General features: G+C 43.1%; 1 protein-coding gene across 1 annotated transcript in view; it reads left to right on the plus strand.

Annotated features, from left to right (window-relative positions):
- Window positions 1-4155: 4155 nt before the first annotated feature.
- The window catches only part of LOC123770076 (dentin sialophosphoprotein-like), a 190693-nt gene continuing 178471 nt past the window's right edge, over window positions 4156-16377 (plus strand). Inside the window, exons 1-2 of the mRNA XM_069301501.1 lie at window positions 4156-4274; window positions 7005-7179. Coding sequence (XP_069157602.1) covers window positions 4214-4274; window positions 7005-7179 — 236 coding nt within the window. The 5' untranslated portion in view covers window positions 4156-4213. The remainder of the gene's footprint in view (window positions 4275-7004; window positions 7180-16377) is intronic.

Consider the following 16377-nt stretch of genomic DNA (forward strand, 5'->3'; position numbering starts at 1 on the left):
GCTCCACCTTTGAAATGGGAGAGGATGCAGTGATAGAGTCGGAGTCAGAAGGTGTGGAAGAAAGCGTCTTTCATTTTCTGACGCTTCTGACATAAAGAGACAGGTGTGTGCCAGCAGCAACGTACTGGGCGACAATCTCCATAGTCTCAACAGGAGAAGGAGAACGAGAGCGAGCAACATGAAGATTACTGGGAGGATGATGAACAACAGCCTGGACAGACAGGCGGTGTGGAGGGCCAAGAGACAGGGAATAGGGCTGGGAAGAAAGATTGGGGGGGGGAGGCGGGAAAGAAGACCCAGAAGACACAACAGACTGGGAAGAAAGGAAAGAAACACCAGATGGAGAACCAGGAGGAGAACTCCTTAGGTTCTGAACGTAATGGAGCAGGGGAGGAGTCGGTGGGCGTGTCCGGGTCCAAGGCCAGAAAACGGTTATGAGACTGAGAAAGGAAGGATGGCCGTGGAGAGGTGGAACACAATACACGAGCACAAGATATACTAGTGAAAGAGGAGAGACGGCGGACTTGGCGTCTCGCCTCGGGAAAAAAACAAACTATCGCGGTACATCAAATTGAGGATGGCTTCCTCAAATTTGTAGTGTATACACGTGCAGGAGAAGGTAGTGTGGGCGTCACCTCAACAGTGGCAGTGAGCCTGGGAAGAGCACTTCGTCTTAGAATGACCAAAGTCCCCACACAAGGGACATAGAAACACTGCACATGTGCATTTGAGAGCACTATACCCAAATTTCCAGCACTTATTGTAAAGTCTTGGAAAGGGAATGTACTCCTGAATGGAGTATTTGGCACCAGCAACAATTACAGAAGGCGGAAGGGTCTTGCCATGAAAAGTGATCTTTACATCGCAAAGAGGTGATGACGACAACCACGAGGGGGCCGAGTGAACGTATCAACCTGGAGGACAGAATGGCCTTAATTAAGATTCAGTGAAATGTTTAATAATCTCGTAGCAGCCTTTCAGGGCTCTAACACCAGTTGCAACATGGTGTGGGAGGATAACAGTACCAATACAGGCATTTAACTGGGCATTTTTGTAGACCCACACCCTCACCTCACCGATTTTTGTAAACCAGACCCTTTTTGTAGTTTGTAGAGGATGACTCATGCAAGATCATCATCAATGAAATGGCAACGAAAAAATCCAACATGATACCACAAGAAATGAGGCACAAGTATCTCGAGGAAATTTATAAAGAAGCCGGAGATGAATTAGATCAAATCTACACTGACGGGTCATCTAATCCTGTCAATGGCAGGGCTGGTGCAGCATACACGGTAATCAAGGACAATACTTTCCAACGCAGAAATGAAGAAAAAGCGCGTATTCAGAACTATGCCTCTTCAACACAAGCAGAGCTAACTGCCATTGTTATGGCGTTAAGGTTTCTTGAATGGAACACTAATGGTGCAGTGATTTGCACCGATTCAAAAGCAGTACTGCAAAGCCTAAGTAAAAATCGGGCAAAGGATCTTGCAATAGTCGCTGAAATTAAGAGAGCTGTGAGAGTACTTACCAATCAGGGAAGAGTCATCAAGTTTCTGTGGATCCCCTCCTATGTTGGAATATGTGGGAATGAACGAGCAGATGTGCTGGCTGCTGAAGGCGCTGAAGGAGACCATATTGAATACTTCATACCCAAGACTCAACTACAAATTAGAGGTATTGTCAGGCAACATCACCGTGACAAGGTAACTGAGGAAAGGAGGATAGAAGCACAAACCAGTGAATCTGTACGATGGTACAACATGGTTGCAGCTGGCAATCCCAATCATTATGGGCGAAGAGGAGGACGACGAGGGAGAGAATCAGTAATAGCGAGAATCCGTCTTGGATACAAATGTCCATGGAGATATGGAATGGAAACAACAGTTAATCAGCGAAGTTGCAGAATCTGTGATGAGAGTGATGGACACCGCCTTGACCACTATCTACGTGAATGTGAACACCTGAGAGACATCAGAAGTATGAGTAGAATAATAAACCCCACATTGTTTGAGTTAAGAAAACACTATTTGTCAAATATTGATACTGTTCTTAAAAGATTTCCCCATTTTGCACCCGCAAGATAATGTAAGCTTTTAAGGGTTGATAGATGTTAATCTTCTTGTTTGAGGAGCTGTTCACTTGAGACAGTTAAGCAAGTCCCAGCTGTGTCTGGGTACAAGTGACAGGATGAACAACCCAGCGGGTTTTCTTCCTATTGGGAAGTGTTGTACATGCTGCTATGGCGGTGTGTCCACTCACAAGATGAGTGGTGCTGCCCAATAAACTCGCCCCTCGGGGCAAAATTTAAAAAAAAAAAAAAAATGTGTACTAAAATGGGTGGGGTTAAAAGTAACAGAGGCACCCACCGAATCAACGAGGTGTTTATGGAGAAATTACACGTCCAGGACGTGTAGAATCCAGATCGTTGAGATGAAAGTATTTAGTCCATGTAGCAGGACCAAAGAAGGCGTGGAACGTATTAGCACAGGATGGAATTGTGCGAGTGCGTCTGTGGAGAGGTCAGCGCCGAGCACCCCCAGTGAGAGGGGAGGGGAGGGGGAGGGGTAAAAGGTGCAGTTGTCACAATGAGAGATGTAGCCGCTCCAGGAGATGGGGTGGTCACCACTGGGGGCATGGGGGTGAACCCTACCCCAGAGAACGGGGAGCGGAGGGGGGGTAGTAAGGAGGGTCGAAGGAGTAGCTTTGACCCGGCTAGCGGGGGCTATAGAGTCCGGTTTTCCAACATATTCAACTCGGGAAGGGCCTGGTCACCCACCCCACGAGCCTGGAAAGTTAAAAGAGGATAATTCAGCGCCATATAAACGAGTAGGTAATCATTTCATTCACGAATAAGCCCCATACCCATCATGGAGCCACAGTTAGAGAATTTTCTAGGACACCTGACAAGACGGGGGGTTCCCAAGGGTTCACCTTGAGTATTCCTGGTTGATACCTGGTTGATGGGGTTCTGGGAGTTGTTCTACTCCCCAAGCCCGGCCCGAGGCCAGGCTTGACTTGTGAGAGTTTGGTTCACCAGGCTGTTCCTTGGAGCGGCCCGCAGGCCCACATACCCACCACAGCCCGGTTGGTCCGGCACTCCTTGGAGGAATAAATCTAGTTTCCTCTTGAAAATGTCCACGGTGGTTCCGGCAATATTTCTTATGCTTGCTGGGAGGACGTTGAACAACCGCGGATCTCTGATGTTTATACAGTGTTCTCTGATTGTGCCTATGGCACCTCTGCTCTTCACTGGTTCTATTCTACATTTTCTTCCATGTCGTTCACTCCAGTACGTTGTTATTTTACTGTGTAGATTTGGTACTTGGCCCTCCAGTATCTTCCAGGTGTATATTATTTGATATCTCTCTCGTCTTCTTTCTAGTGAGTACATTTGGAGGGCTTTGAGACGATCCCAATAATTAAGCCCCGCAATCGCCACCTTAAGAACCGTCAGTCCATCGAGATCGGGTTCATCAACGAAGGTGAGGATTGACAATTAATGCGTCCCCTTGATCGTAACATCAGGTTCCACAGTTCTACTGGTGAGAGAGTGTGCCTCCACAAACACCCGGGCGTCATACCAGAAGATGTCGGAAAGAATAATCAGGAATGGCCAAAAGTCGGCGGGGAATGACAATGAAACATAAGGAAAAGAAAAAGACTACCAGCACAATTTGTGAAGACAGCAGCTGGAGCATCAGGCTTCAAAAGGACAGAGGACTGTCCTATGGAGCATCACATTCTGGCAGGCGCCCACCAAGCCCCTCACGACGACAACGGACTGGATAGGAAGGGAAGTAGGCCACAAACCAAACGTCAAACGTACTAGTTGGTCAATAAGGAATTGCGGTGGCCTTAATATCCTGCAGAGGCTAGTAGGCCTTAAGCCAAACCACCAAATTTGCCGGTTGGCCAGTAAGGTATTTGGCCTTAATAAGACTCCAGAGGTTGGTAGACAACAAGCCCAACACCAAACTAAATATGTATTCAATTTTTTTCAATTAAACAAATTATATCTATTCGTAAACTTTATGTTATTCTGAAAGTGTTAATATTCCTGCAGATGATTTCAGTATATTGTAACTTTGATTTATATAATGAAAGGGCTGGCGATTATTGGCATTTATGGTACACAGAGTTAGATAAGCGTGCCTGGCTCGGCCTGGCTAGTTGTGTCTGGACCGTTGATGTGGCATCACGTCGCAAGATGACGCTTTTCTTCTCACTCCCGGCGCTGCTGCTCACAGCAGCTGTCATCGCTGCTCCTGGTAAGTCATCTGGAGTCACGTGTGTGTGTCTTAATCACTCTAAACAGCTTTCATTCATTTTTATATATCTGTTACCAAATTAGATAATATGTGAGAGGTACAAAGATACGTTGACATGATCCAGGGAACGATAGGCAGGTCATGTCTGCGGGTGACCTGAGCGCAAGCTCTCCCTTAGTCCCCTCGCAAGTAACATGTCACAGCTTAGATTCCCAGGCAGAGGGAGACGTTTGGACACGTTTCCTTTCATCTGCTACCTCTGCTCACCTAGTAAGAAAAAAATGCCACGGAGTTTAGCAACTGCTGAAGGTTAAATCCTGCAGTTCAGTACTTAAACTAGGGGAATCTTATACTTTTGCTTGCACCGACAAATGCTGGTCATTTCCGTCAAGTAACAGAAACTCATTACTCTCTTTTTGTGTAATGTGTGTTTTGTTAGCAAACAACACAGAATATATATATATTATATATATATATATATATATATATATTTAATATATATATTATATATATATATATATATATTTAATATATATATTATATATATATATATATATATATATATATATATATATATATATATATATATATATATATATATATCATTGAATATGAGCGCATATTCTGTATATACTATCTTCTGATATAGGGCTTTTCTTCCTCTAGCTATTTCCCTAGCATCAGGGCTTAGCTGAAAGAGGAGTTCTCCAAAACTCATTTTCGTTATTCCAAGATGAAGAAAAAATGAATTACTATAGAATGTATTTACTCTACCCACCATGAGAGTAAGGACAAGACCAGAACATAACGATGCCAACACAGGAGACACTGTTCAACATAACAGGCCAATTACACCTGATTAATCTTTGTATGTGCTTCGTCCCCCATTTATACCCTATGTATCCCCCTTGTTTTTACCATTATTGTAATTGTCTTATCACCTGACACCGTACGGGTATAAATAAACGAATTTTGCCATTTCTTTTCACTTGAGAATGAACCATGGAGGTTCGAAACGTTGTGCAAATTGTATAAATAAGTGTAATATATTCTATAGTAATTCACTTATTTCTTCACCTTGAAATAACGAAAATGAGTTTTGGAGAACTCCTCTTTCAGCTAAGCCCTGATGCTAGGAAAATAGTTAGAGGGATAGAAGCCGTATATCAGAAGATAGTAAATACAGAATATGCGGTCATATTCAATGAGACATGCTTAAAAGAAAACCTACTGCCAGTATACACCAATATAAACCCACATTACCCAGCAGTCCGCAACGCAGAGTTTACCTATAGGTATAGGCAAGATCTCATACGGCATCAACTAAACATGAAGAAGGAAGTCCTCCAAACCCTTACAGAGCAGGCTGAGCATCTGTTAAACAAATGGACCCCTGTACGACAACCCCAACCAACTCAAGCAAACCATCAACAATGAACTATTTAACCTGAAACAACAACATAAAACTCGTGTAGAAACGAAGACACTCTGTAAGTTAACAGCCCTAAACGGTGGACAGTTAAAGATCCCTCGTCCTAAAGATGGCTACATTAACCTGACTTCTTATGATCTTACCCAGGACCAACGAGACCTCTTAAATCTTGGTCTAAATTGTAAATTCATATCTAAACCAAAGATGCATAAAAAACGCCTAGAAATCGAAATGCTTCTAGACGACATCCATAAGCTAGAAGACAACAAGATAAACTGTTTAGTGTTAGCATAAGTAAAACTCTGTTTAGTGTTTTAAGGTTACAGTGGTGTTTGTAAACTAAAGTCTTTGAAAATGTAATAAGTTATTACGAAATGTGTTCAAGCGATGCGTTAGGTTAGGTAGGGTTGGTTAGGTTCGGTCATGTATCTACGTTAATTTTAACTACAATAAAAAAAAATTGACCTCATACATAATGAAATGGGTAGCTTTATCATTTCATAAGAAAAAAATTAGAGAAAATATATTAATTAAGGAAAACTTGGCTTATTAGGCAAATCGGGCCTTGCATAGTAGGCTGAGAAGTGCGTTCTGGCTACTAGGTACGACATATATATATATATATATATATATATATATATATATATATATATATATATATATATATATATATATATATATATATATATATATATATATATATATATATATATATATATTCTAGGCTAATTGAAAAAAAGAATAGGGGTGGTAGGAGAAGAAAGTATTAAAGTATTAAAAGTGTTCATATATCGCTATACTAATATATAGAATATAGAATATGCGCCAACATACTGCAGTACTCTGGGTTTTCTCTCAACGACGTTGGTTTGCCTTTCTCCAGGAACCACGTGCAAACACACAATATCACACAGCCTAGATTTACCTTATGGTGAAATCAGTTCCTCTATTTTGTCCCTATAATGCAAACAACCTCATATATATATTTTAGAGGTAACTCCCAACTTCATTGATTTAGTGAAGACGACTTCCTGTTTTGACCGTATGTGGTGCAGACAACTTCCAGTTTTGATAATACGATGTAAGTCACTTTTTGTTTTGACCATATATGGTACATGCAAATCCCTGTTTTGACTATAAAAGGTCTAGAAAATCTTTATATTTCGAGATTATAAAATTCAAGCAACTCCATATTTTGACTGTATGGTATTAGTAACTGCCTGCCTTAATCTTATGTGGTGCAGGCGGCCTTAACGTTTTGTTAAATACTTAACTACTATGTTTCTCTCTCTGGGCAGAGTCGCAACTGGTGTTTAAGGAGAGGCCAAAGGACTCGATACCGTGGCATATATTTAAACTCAACATCAACTATGCCACCCCGACCGTTCGAAGCCCTCTATCGGATGAGGAGTCACCTAAGAACCGCACCTTCGAAGATTTAATCAAGGACGAATTGAAAGATTCGGATCAGAGGTAAGCGCCGTTGATTTATCGTTTTTGCAACGGTTCTGTACGAGTTTAAATTTTGTTTGAAACGTTTTTTCGGTTAATTCATACTGAAGTAATGGGATGGACGGTACAGAGGTGGCCTCGCTTTTTGAAAGATTATAGTTCAATCAAAGGGTTTGATCACTTGGCCCTTGTTCCATCCTTATAGCCCTGCTGGTAGTCAATCCTCATATCCCAGCTGGTAGTCCGTCCTCACATCCCAGCTGGTATTCTGTAATGATATCGCAACTGGAAGTCCGTCCTCATATCCAAGCTGGTAGTCCGTCTTCATATCTCAGCTGGTAGTTTGTCCTCATATCCCAGCTAATAATCCATCTTCATATCCCAGCTGGTAGTCTGTCCTCATATCCCAGCTGGTAGTCTGTCCTCATATTCCAGCTGGTAGTCTGTCTTCATATCTCAGCTGGTAGTCTGTCCTTATATCTCTGCTGGTAGTCTGTCCTCATAGCCCAACTGGTAGTCCGTCTTTATATCCCAACTGGCAATCTTTCCTCATTTCTCAGCTGGAAATTCTACTTCATATCCCAGGTGGTAGTCTGTCCTCATATCCCAGTTGATAGTCCCTCCTCATATCCCAGCTATTAGTCTGTCCTCATATCCCAGCTGGTAGTCCATCTTCATATCCAACCCATTCTCACTCAAGACATCATATGTATGACTAAATGCTCATAGTCCCTATTTTGTTAATGTATATAGTACATTATGTTGTATATTCCCAGTTATATTTTTTTCTTGGGACTAACTCTTCCTCACGTACCAATTTACGTCCCATAGTACCCGTCCATCGCCGTAGACAGTAGAATAGTCGTGATTGGTTAAATTTTCGTTTTAATTTTATTTTTATAATCCCACATATGTTGTGAAATTTTCCTACTATTGTCCATTCTATTAGAATATTATGGATCAGCTACATCCTATTGAAGGATTGTAGTTTTGTTTTGAGAAATGTTGGCTGTTCTCAGTAAATAATAATAAGCACTATTAATTATTACCTACAATAATGGTGCTTCGCCAATCAACATAATATAAAATAGTGTGTACTTTGAAAATCTCAAGAGAATGAAGTGTAGGAACGTCTACAGAAAACGATGTTATGTTGGAATGTGTATGGGGTACACTACAGGAAACAGGATGGACATAGGATGTATGTATTGTGATGGTAACGCGTTGGTGTTCGGCTGTTTCAAAAGCTAGGGGCATGGCCTCGTCACATAAAGAAAAAAAAAAAGAGAAAAGCTGGAACTTTCGTCTGTGGTAAGGTAATGGGAAGACACACAAAACACAAGTAAATTTAACAATGAAATTTTAAAAAGCAAGACATGAATAAAATTGAGTATAAAAATGTAACAGACAAATCAACAAACAAAATAATAAGAATAATCACTGGCAAATGAAAAGTTACGTTAAGACAAGTGAATAATAGCAAAGTAAATAATAGTGCAGGAATATTGGCTTCAAGCTGCCACCTCCCTTAGTACACGTAAGCCAAGGCTTAGTCTACCAATGAGACGTGTCAACTGTGTGGAGCACTGAGATATTCTGCCTTCCCTAGGTCGCTGTAGCCCAGACATCAACTCGTGGTGGTGGGTGGTGGGGCAGGTGCGACTGGGCACCAGCCAATCAGCGACAGGCAGGCGATGGACAAGCAGTTTGCCGGTTAATGGTGGCGGGGGCGAGCAGGTGCGCCGGTGCTGGGTACGTTTTGCTCTCTGGGCAAAACGTTTTGGTGATACTTGTTGGATATATCTTTTATATTATTTGTTAATGGGACGTAATTTGGAGGGAAGAGCAGGCGCAATCTCTCTTGAAAGAGATTACCGTCACAGTATGTATGTATGTATGTATGTATGTATGTATGTATGTATGTATGTTTGTATGTAAGTATTGGTATGGGGTCGATTACCATCTGTAGGATGGGTTGGGCTCACAAGTGCCCATTGGATGGGTATGGGGTCCACTTACACCCTTAGGACGGGAATGGGGTCCACTACCAACTGTGGGGTCTTTCGTTAACTACCAAATACACAGAACAAGAGTTTGCCTCATTTGTATGAATACCATCACACATAGGAGGCGTACTAGCTGTCACAGATGTGTGCAAGACAACTAAAACTGAAAGTGATAAGCCTCAAATTGAGTGGGATATTGCATTCCAATCTCTGCTGTAAAAGCCTTAATATTTCAGGAAATTGGGGATAACAGAAGAGCAGTTACTGACACTCTAAGGCCAGAGAGCACGAGTGTAAAGAGCTATGACATGTTTAGAAATGTTTAGAACTGAGAATTATATATACGGGCAGCATAAAACATCAGCTAGACAGTGACATTGTAATTGCCAGAATTAGGCTGAGATATCTATATTTATGACAGGGGCCTGCAGGTAATACATGTTTTACACAGGTTTAACATGCTGTGGTTTGTAATATTCTCATCTCTGTCATTGATGTATAAGGTAAAAAGGATTGGGCCCAAAATATGGCCATCTTAACATTATTACGGGCCCCTGGGCAAACCAGTGTGCTGGAGCCCCTACGACAACCACTTACGGGAATAAAAAGTTAATATATATTTTATAGGAACTTATAGGACCAAAACTGGTGCTAAATCCTTAATAACATACTGTGGTAGAGCAACTAATCAACATGATAAACATTTGAACAATACACAAGGCTTGAAAATAACAATAATACTCAGTATGCTACACATTAGAAGGCACATTATGAAACATTTACTTTCCACCCAAAAGCATTATGTTTCATTTCTGTTCATAGAGTTATTCACCTGGAAATATATATCACAAATTTTATTATTTAGTCCCACACCAGGATGAAGGGTTATATTTTATAAGTGTGGTTGGAAGTCCTATGCTCGAAGGGCCCATATGCTCGTGGGGCCCCCAGGGCAAGTACCCATCGGATCAATCCGGTAAGATGGTTCTGCCTTAAAATAGACCCCTGTGGCATCACACTTACCACATTTTTCCAATCAGATTCATTCCCACGTATCACTACTTTTTGTCATCCACAGGTTGGGTATTAGGTACACTTCCGCCCACAAGGTGGGTATGGGGGTCCACTACCACCCACAAGATTGGTTTGGGGACCACAATCATCCACAGGATGGGTATGGGGTCCACTACCGCCTACTGGATGGGTACATTTTCTACTACTACCCACAGGATGAGTGTGGCATCCACTAAACCGCCCACAGGAAAGGTATGGGGAATCACTATCATCCACAGGATGGGTATGGGGTCTACTACAGCCGACAGGATGGGTTTGGGGACCACTATCATTCACAGGATGGGTTTAGGAACCCCTATCATCCACAGGATGGGTTTGGGGACCACTATCATCCACAGGATGGGTATATGGTCAACTACAGCCCACAGGATGAGTATGGCGTCCACTACCGCCCGCAAGATGGGTATGGGGCCCGCTACTGCCCACAGGATGGGTTTGGGGACCACTATCACCCATAGGATGGGTATAGGGTCCAATACCGCCCACTGGATGGGTATTTTTTCCACTACCGACCACAGGATGTGTATGGCGTCTACTACCGCCTACAGGATGGGTATGGGGGTCCACTACTGCTCACAGGATAGGTATGGGGTCCACAACCACCCACAGGATGGAAATGGGGTCCACTACTGCCCACAGGATGGGTATGGCCTCCATAGCCGCCTAGAGGATGAATATAGGGTCCAGTACTGCCCACAGGACTGGCATGGAGTCCATTACCGCCCACAGGATGGGCATGGAGTCCACTACCATCAACAGGATGAGTATATTGGGACCACTACCGTCCACAGGATGGATATGTGGTTTACTACCGCTCAAGGGCTGGGCTATGGGGGCAACTACAGCTCAAGGATAGATATAAATTCCATTACTTCCCATGGGGTGTTAGTGTTAGGAATGGTTGTGGTGTTGGGAGTGGCTGGGAGTTACAAGTAGAATGTTGGATTTCAAAATAGAACAAGTATATACTATGCCTAAAGCCACTAATACGTACAACGTTTTGGGCAAGATATGAGAAATACCTTAAAACCTAAGACTTAAGATTAATTGAAATTAACAGTATGAAATGAACTGACATATGTTGACATTTAGGAGGTAAGGTAGGTTACAAGGAGTTGATTATATAGTATATAGTTGTTTTTCTCATGAACTGGATGCTAGAAGGTGAGTCTTTGACGTGATTGGGAATACATACACACATACATACATACATACATACAGACATATGTTGTACCTAGTAGCCAGAACGTCGCACTCGGCCTACTATGCACGGCCCGATTTGCCTAATAAGCCAAGTTTTCCTAAATTTATGTATTTTTCTCATTTTTTCTTATGAAATGATAAATCTGACCATATAATTATTTATAAGTTAATTTGTTGAAATTTAAGATAAAACTAACGTAGATATTTGACCAAACCTAACCAACCTTACCTAACCTAACCTATCAAAACCAACCTAAACTAACTCAACTAAGTCAATAATTTATGTTCCTAATATAATATAATAATAATGAGTCAAATAAACTAATTGGAAACAATTCATTGGAAATAAAGAAAATCACTCGGCCTATTAGGCAAATCGGGCCTTTCGAAGTAGGCCAAGAAGTGCATTCTGGCTACTAGGTACGACACATGCATACATACATATACGTCCAGTTACCATATAGCTATTTGGGGACAAAATCCAATACAGTTTATATTGGTGAGACGCCACTGTGATGATGAGTTTATATTTCACAGGAACTGTAGATTAATTCGTGACATAAGTGAGGTTAGATGAAGTATCTGCAAGCATCAGCTGGAGGCTGGGAGAGTGTTGGGGAGTCTGCTGGTGTTATGGCCAGATGTTGGAGGGTGGGTTTGACCCCTCCCTCCCCCATCCCCCCTTCCCTCCACGTTGACCACAGAACGTCTAAGGTTACCTGACACTCTCGCTTACCAAGGGTATCTCCCAGACACACACACACACACGGGGGCCTCGTAGCCTGGTGGATAGCGTGCAGGACTCGTAATTCTGTGGCGCGGGTTCGATTCCCGCACGAGGCAGAAACAAATGGGCAAAGTTTCTTTCACCCTAAGTGCCCCAGTTACCTAGCAGTAAATAGGTACCTGGGAGTTAGTCAGCTGTCACGGGCTGCTTCCTGGTGTGTGTGTGTGTGTGTGGTGTGGGGAAAAAAAAAAAAGTAGTTAGTAAACAGTTGATTGACAGTTGAGAGGCGGGCCGAATGAGCAAAGCTCAACCCCCGCAAAAACACAACTAGTAAACACACACACACACACACACACGCACACACACACACACACACACATACTCCATCCCTTTTCACCCCATAGCCTCCGTGTCCCTCCCCCTTTCACTGGATCCCCGCCCCTCATCCCAATATACTCTGAGACCCTGTTATCCACCTCACAGGTCCTCACACCCATGGAACAGCTTCCCCCACCAGCAGAACACTCACGAAGGAGGCGATTTGAGAAGGGACAGAAGAAAGTGAGCCTCAAAGCAATGTACACTAACATAGATGGAATTACAAATAAAGCAAATAAACTTGGAGAACGGGTACTAGAAGAAAACCCAGACATAATAGCCCTCACGGAAACAAATCTAACGAAAACTATAACAAACGCAGTGTTCCCACAGGACAATTATGTTATGAGGAAAGAGAGGGAAGGAAGAGGTGGTGGTGGTGTAGCTCTGCTAGTAAGAAAAGGCTGGGATTTTGAGGAGATGGTTATTCAGGGCTGTGAAGGTTTCAGTGACTACATAGCAGGTACCAAAACAAATGGTGGGAAAAATTTTTTAGTCGTAGTCATATATAATCCACCACCAAATGACAGAAGACCCAGACAGGAATATGATAGAAACAACATGGCCACCATTAACATAATAGAAAGAGCAGCTTCTGTTGCTAGCAGGAATGGATCTGGACTACTAATTATGGGAGACTTCAACCATGGGAAGATAGATTGGAAGAACAGAGACCCGCATGGAGGACCAGAAACATGGAGGGCTAAGCTGCTGGACGTGGCAACAAGAAACTTTCTAAGACAGCACATCAAGGGACCAACAAGAATGAGAGGAGAAGATGAACCAGCAATGCTTGATTTGATATTTACCCTAAATGAGTGGGATATAAGGGAAGTTAAGATGGAAGCACCCGTGGGAATGAGTGACCACAGTGTATTGAACGTTGAGTACCTGATAGAGCTAGGAATTATCTCCCCCCAAAAAGAACTAGGAATCAAAAGGCTGGCATACCGAAAGGGGAATTATGAACAGATGAGAAGTTTCCTAAGGGAAAGACCTTGGGACACAGACCTCAGAAATAGGTCTGTATAAGATATGATGGACTATGTTACCCAAAAGTGTCAGGAGGCAGTAAACAGGTTCATCCCGGCCCAAAGGGAAAAATCCGAGAAGCAACAGAAGAATCCATGGTATAATAGGGCGTGTATGGAATCAAAGAAACTAAACAAAAGTGCGTGGAGGAACTTCCGGAATAACAGAACACCAGAAAGCAGAGAGAGATACCAGAGAACCAGGAATGAGTTCGTCAGGGTGAGAAGAGAAGCAGAGAAAAGTTTTGAAAATGATATAGCAAACAAAGTCAAGACCGAACCAAAGCTACTCCACAGTCACATCAGAAGGAAAACAACAGTGAAAGAACAGGTATTGAAACTTCAAACAGGCGAGGACAGGTATACAGAGAATGACAAAGAGGTGTGTGAAGAACTCAACAAGAGGTTCCAGGTGGTGGTCACAAGGTGAGGTCACGGTGCTAGGAGAAAGGGAGGTAAACCAGGCGGCCTTGGAAGAGTTCGAAATTACGAGAGAGGAGGTCAAGAGACACCTGCTGGATCTGGATGTGAGAAAGGCTGTTGGTCCAGACGGGATCTCACCATGGGTATTGGAAGAGTGTGCAGAGGCACTTTGCTTGCCACTCTCCATAGTGTATAGTAAGGCACTGGAGACGGGAGACCTACCAGAAATATGAAAGACGGCGAATGTGGTCCCAATATACAAAAAGGGCGACAAGCAAGAGGCACTGAACTACAGGCCAGTGTCCTTGACTTATATACCATGCAAGGTGATGGAGAAGATCGTGAGAAAAACCTGGTAACACACCTGGAGAGAAGGGACTTCGTGACAAATCGCCAACATGGGTTCAGGGAAGGTAAATCTTGCCTTACTGGCTTAATAGAATTCTACGACCAGGTGACAAAGATTAAGCAAGAAAGAGAGGGCTGGGCGGACTGCATTTTCTTGGATTGTCGGAAAGCCTTTGACACAGTACCGCATAAGAGGTTGTTACATAATCTGGAGAGACAGGCAGGTGTAGCTGGTAAGGTGCTCCAGTGGATAAGGGAGTACCTAAGCAATAGGAAACAGAGAGTTACGGTGAGGGGTGAGACCTCCGATTGGCGTGAAGTCACCAGTGGAGTCAAACAGGGCTCTGCACTCGGTCCTATCTTGTTTCTGATATATGTAAATGATCTCCCGGAGGGTATCGATTCATTTTTCTCAAAGTTTGCGGATGATGCCAAAATTATGAGAAGGATTAAAACAGAAGAGGACTGTTTGAGGCTTCAAGAAGACCTAGACAAGCTGAAGGAATGGTCGAACAAATGGTTGTTAGAGTTTAACCCAACCAAATCCAATGTAATGAAGATAGGTGTAGGGAGCAGGAGGCCAGATACAAGGTATCATCTGGGAGAGGAAATTCCTCAGGAGTCAGAGAAAGAAAAAGTCTTGGGGGTTGATATCATGCCAGACCTGTCTCCAGCAGCACATATCAAGAGGATAACATCAGCGGCATATGCCAGGCTGGCCAACATACGAATGGCATTCAGAAACTTGTGTAAAGAATCATTAAGAACTTTGTATACCACATATGTCAGGCCAATCCTGGAGTATGCAGCACCAGCATGGAGTCCTTATCTAGTCAAGGATAAGACTAAACTGGAAAAGGTTCAAAGGTTTACCACCAGACTAGTACCCGAGCTGAGAGGTATGAGCTACGAGGAGAAACTACGGGAATTAAACCTCACTTCGCTGGAAGACAGAAGAGTTAGGAGGGGCATCATCACCACATTCAAGATTCTGAAGGGATTTGATAGGGTAGATAAAGACAGGAGGGGCACACACAAGGGGACATAGGTGGAAACTGAGTGCCCAAATGAGCCACAGAGATATTAGAAAGAACTTTTTTAGTGTCAGAGTGGTTGACATATGGAATGCATTAGGAAGTGATGTGGTGGAGGCTGACTCCATACACAGTTTCAAGTGTAGATATGATAGAGCCCAATAGGCTCAGGAATCTGTACACCTGTTGATTGACGGTTGAGAGGTGGGACCAAAGAGCCAGAGCTCAACCCCGGCAAACACAACTAGGTGAGTACACACACACGCACACACACTCACACACACACACACACACACACACACACACACACACACACACACACACACACACACACACACACACACACACACACACACACACACACACAGTGAACTCGGAGAATGGGCACTAGAAGAAAACCCAGATATAATAGCACTCACAGAAACAAAGCTAACAAACACCATAACAAATGCAGTGTTTCCACAGGGCTACTATGTAGTGAGGAAAGAGAGAGAAGGGAGAGGAGGAGGTGGTGTAGCTCTGCTACTAAGAGAAGGTTGGAGTTTCGAAGAGATGGTAATTCAGAACTGTGAAGGTTTCAGTGACTACATATCAGGCACCATAGCAACTGGAGGACAGAAAATTATAGTAGTAGTCATATATAACCCCCCACCGAATGTCAGAAGACCCAGACAGGAATATGATAGAAACAACTTGGCCACCATCAATATAATAGAGAGAGCAGCTTCTGTGGCTAGCAGGAACGGATCCAGGCTACTAATCATGAGAGACTTCAACCATGGAAAGATAGATTGGGGGAACAGAGACCCACATGGAGGCCCTGACACATGGAGAGCTAAGCTGCTGGATGTGGCAACAAGAAACTTCCTAAGTCAACACGTCAAGGGACCGACAAGAATGATAGGAGGGGATGAACCAGCCTTGCTTGATCTGATATTTACCCTAAATGAGTCGGATATAAGGGAAGTTAAGTTGGAAGCCCCCTTGGGAATGAG

This window comes from Procambarus clarkii, chromosome 45, assembly GCF_040958095.1.
Source record: "Procambarus clarkii isolate CNS0578487 chromosome 45, FALCON_Pclarkii_2.0, whole genome shotgun sequence".
NCBI classification, from domain to species: Eukaryota; Metazoa; Arthropoda; class Malacostraca; order Decapoda; family Cambaridae; genus Procambarus; species Procambarus clarkii.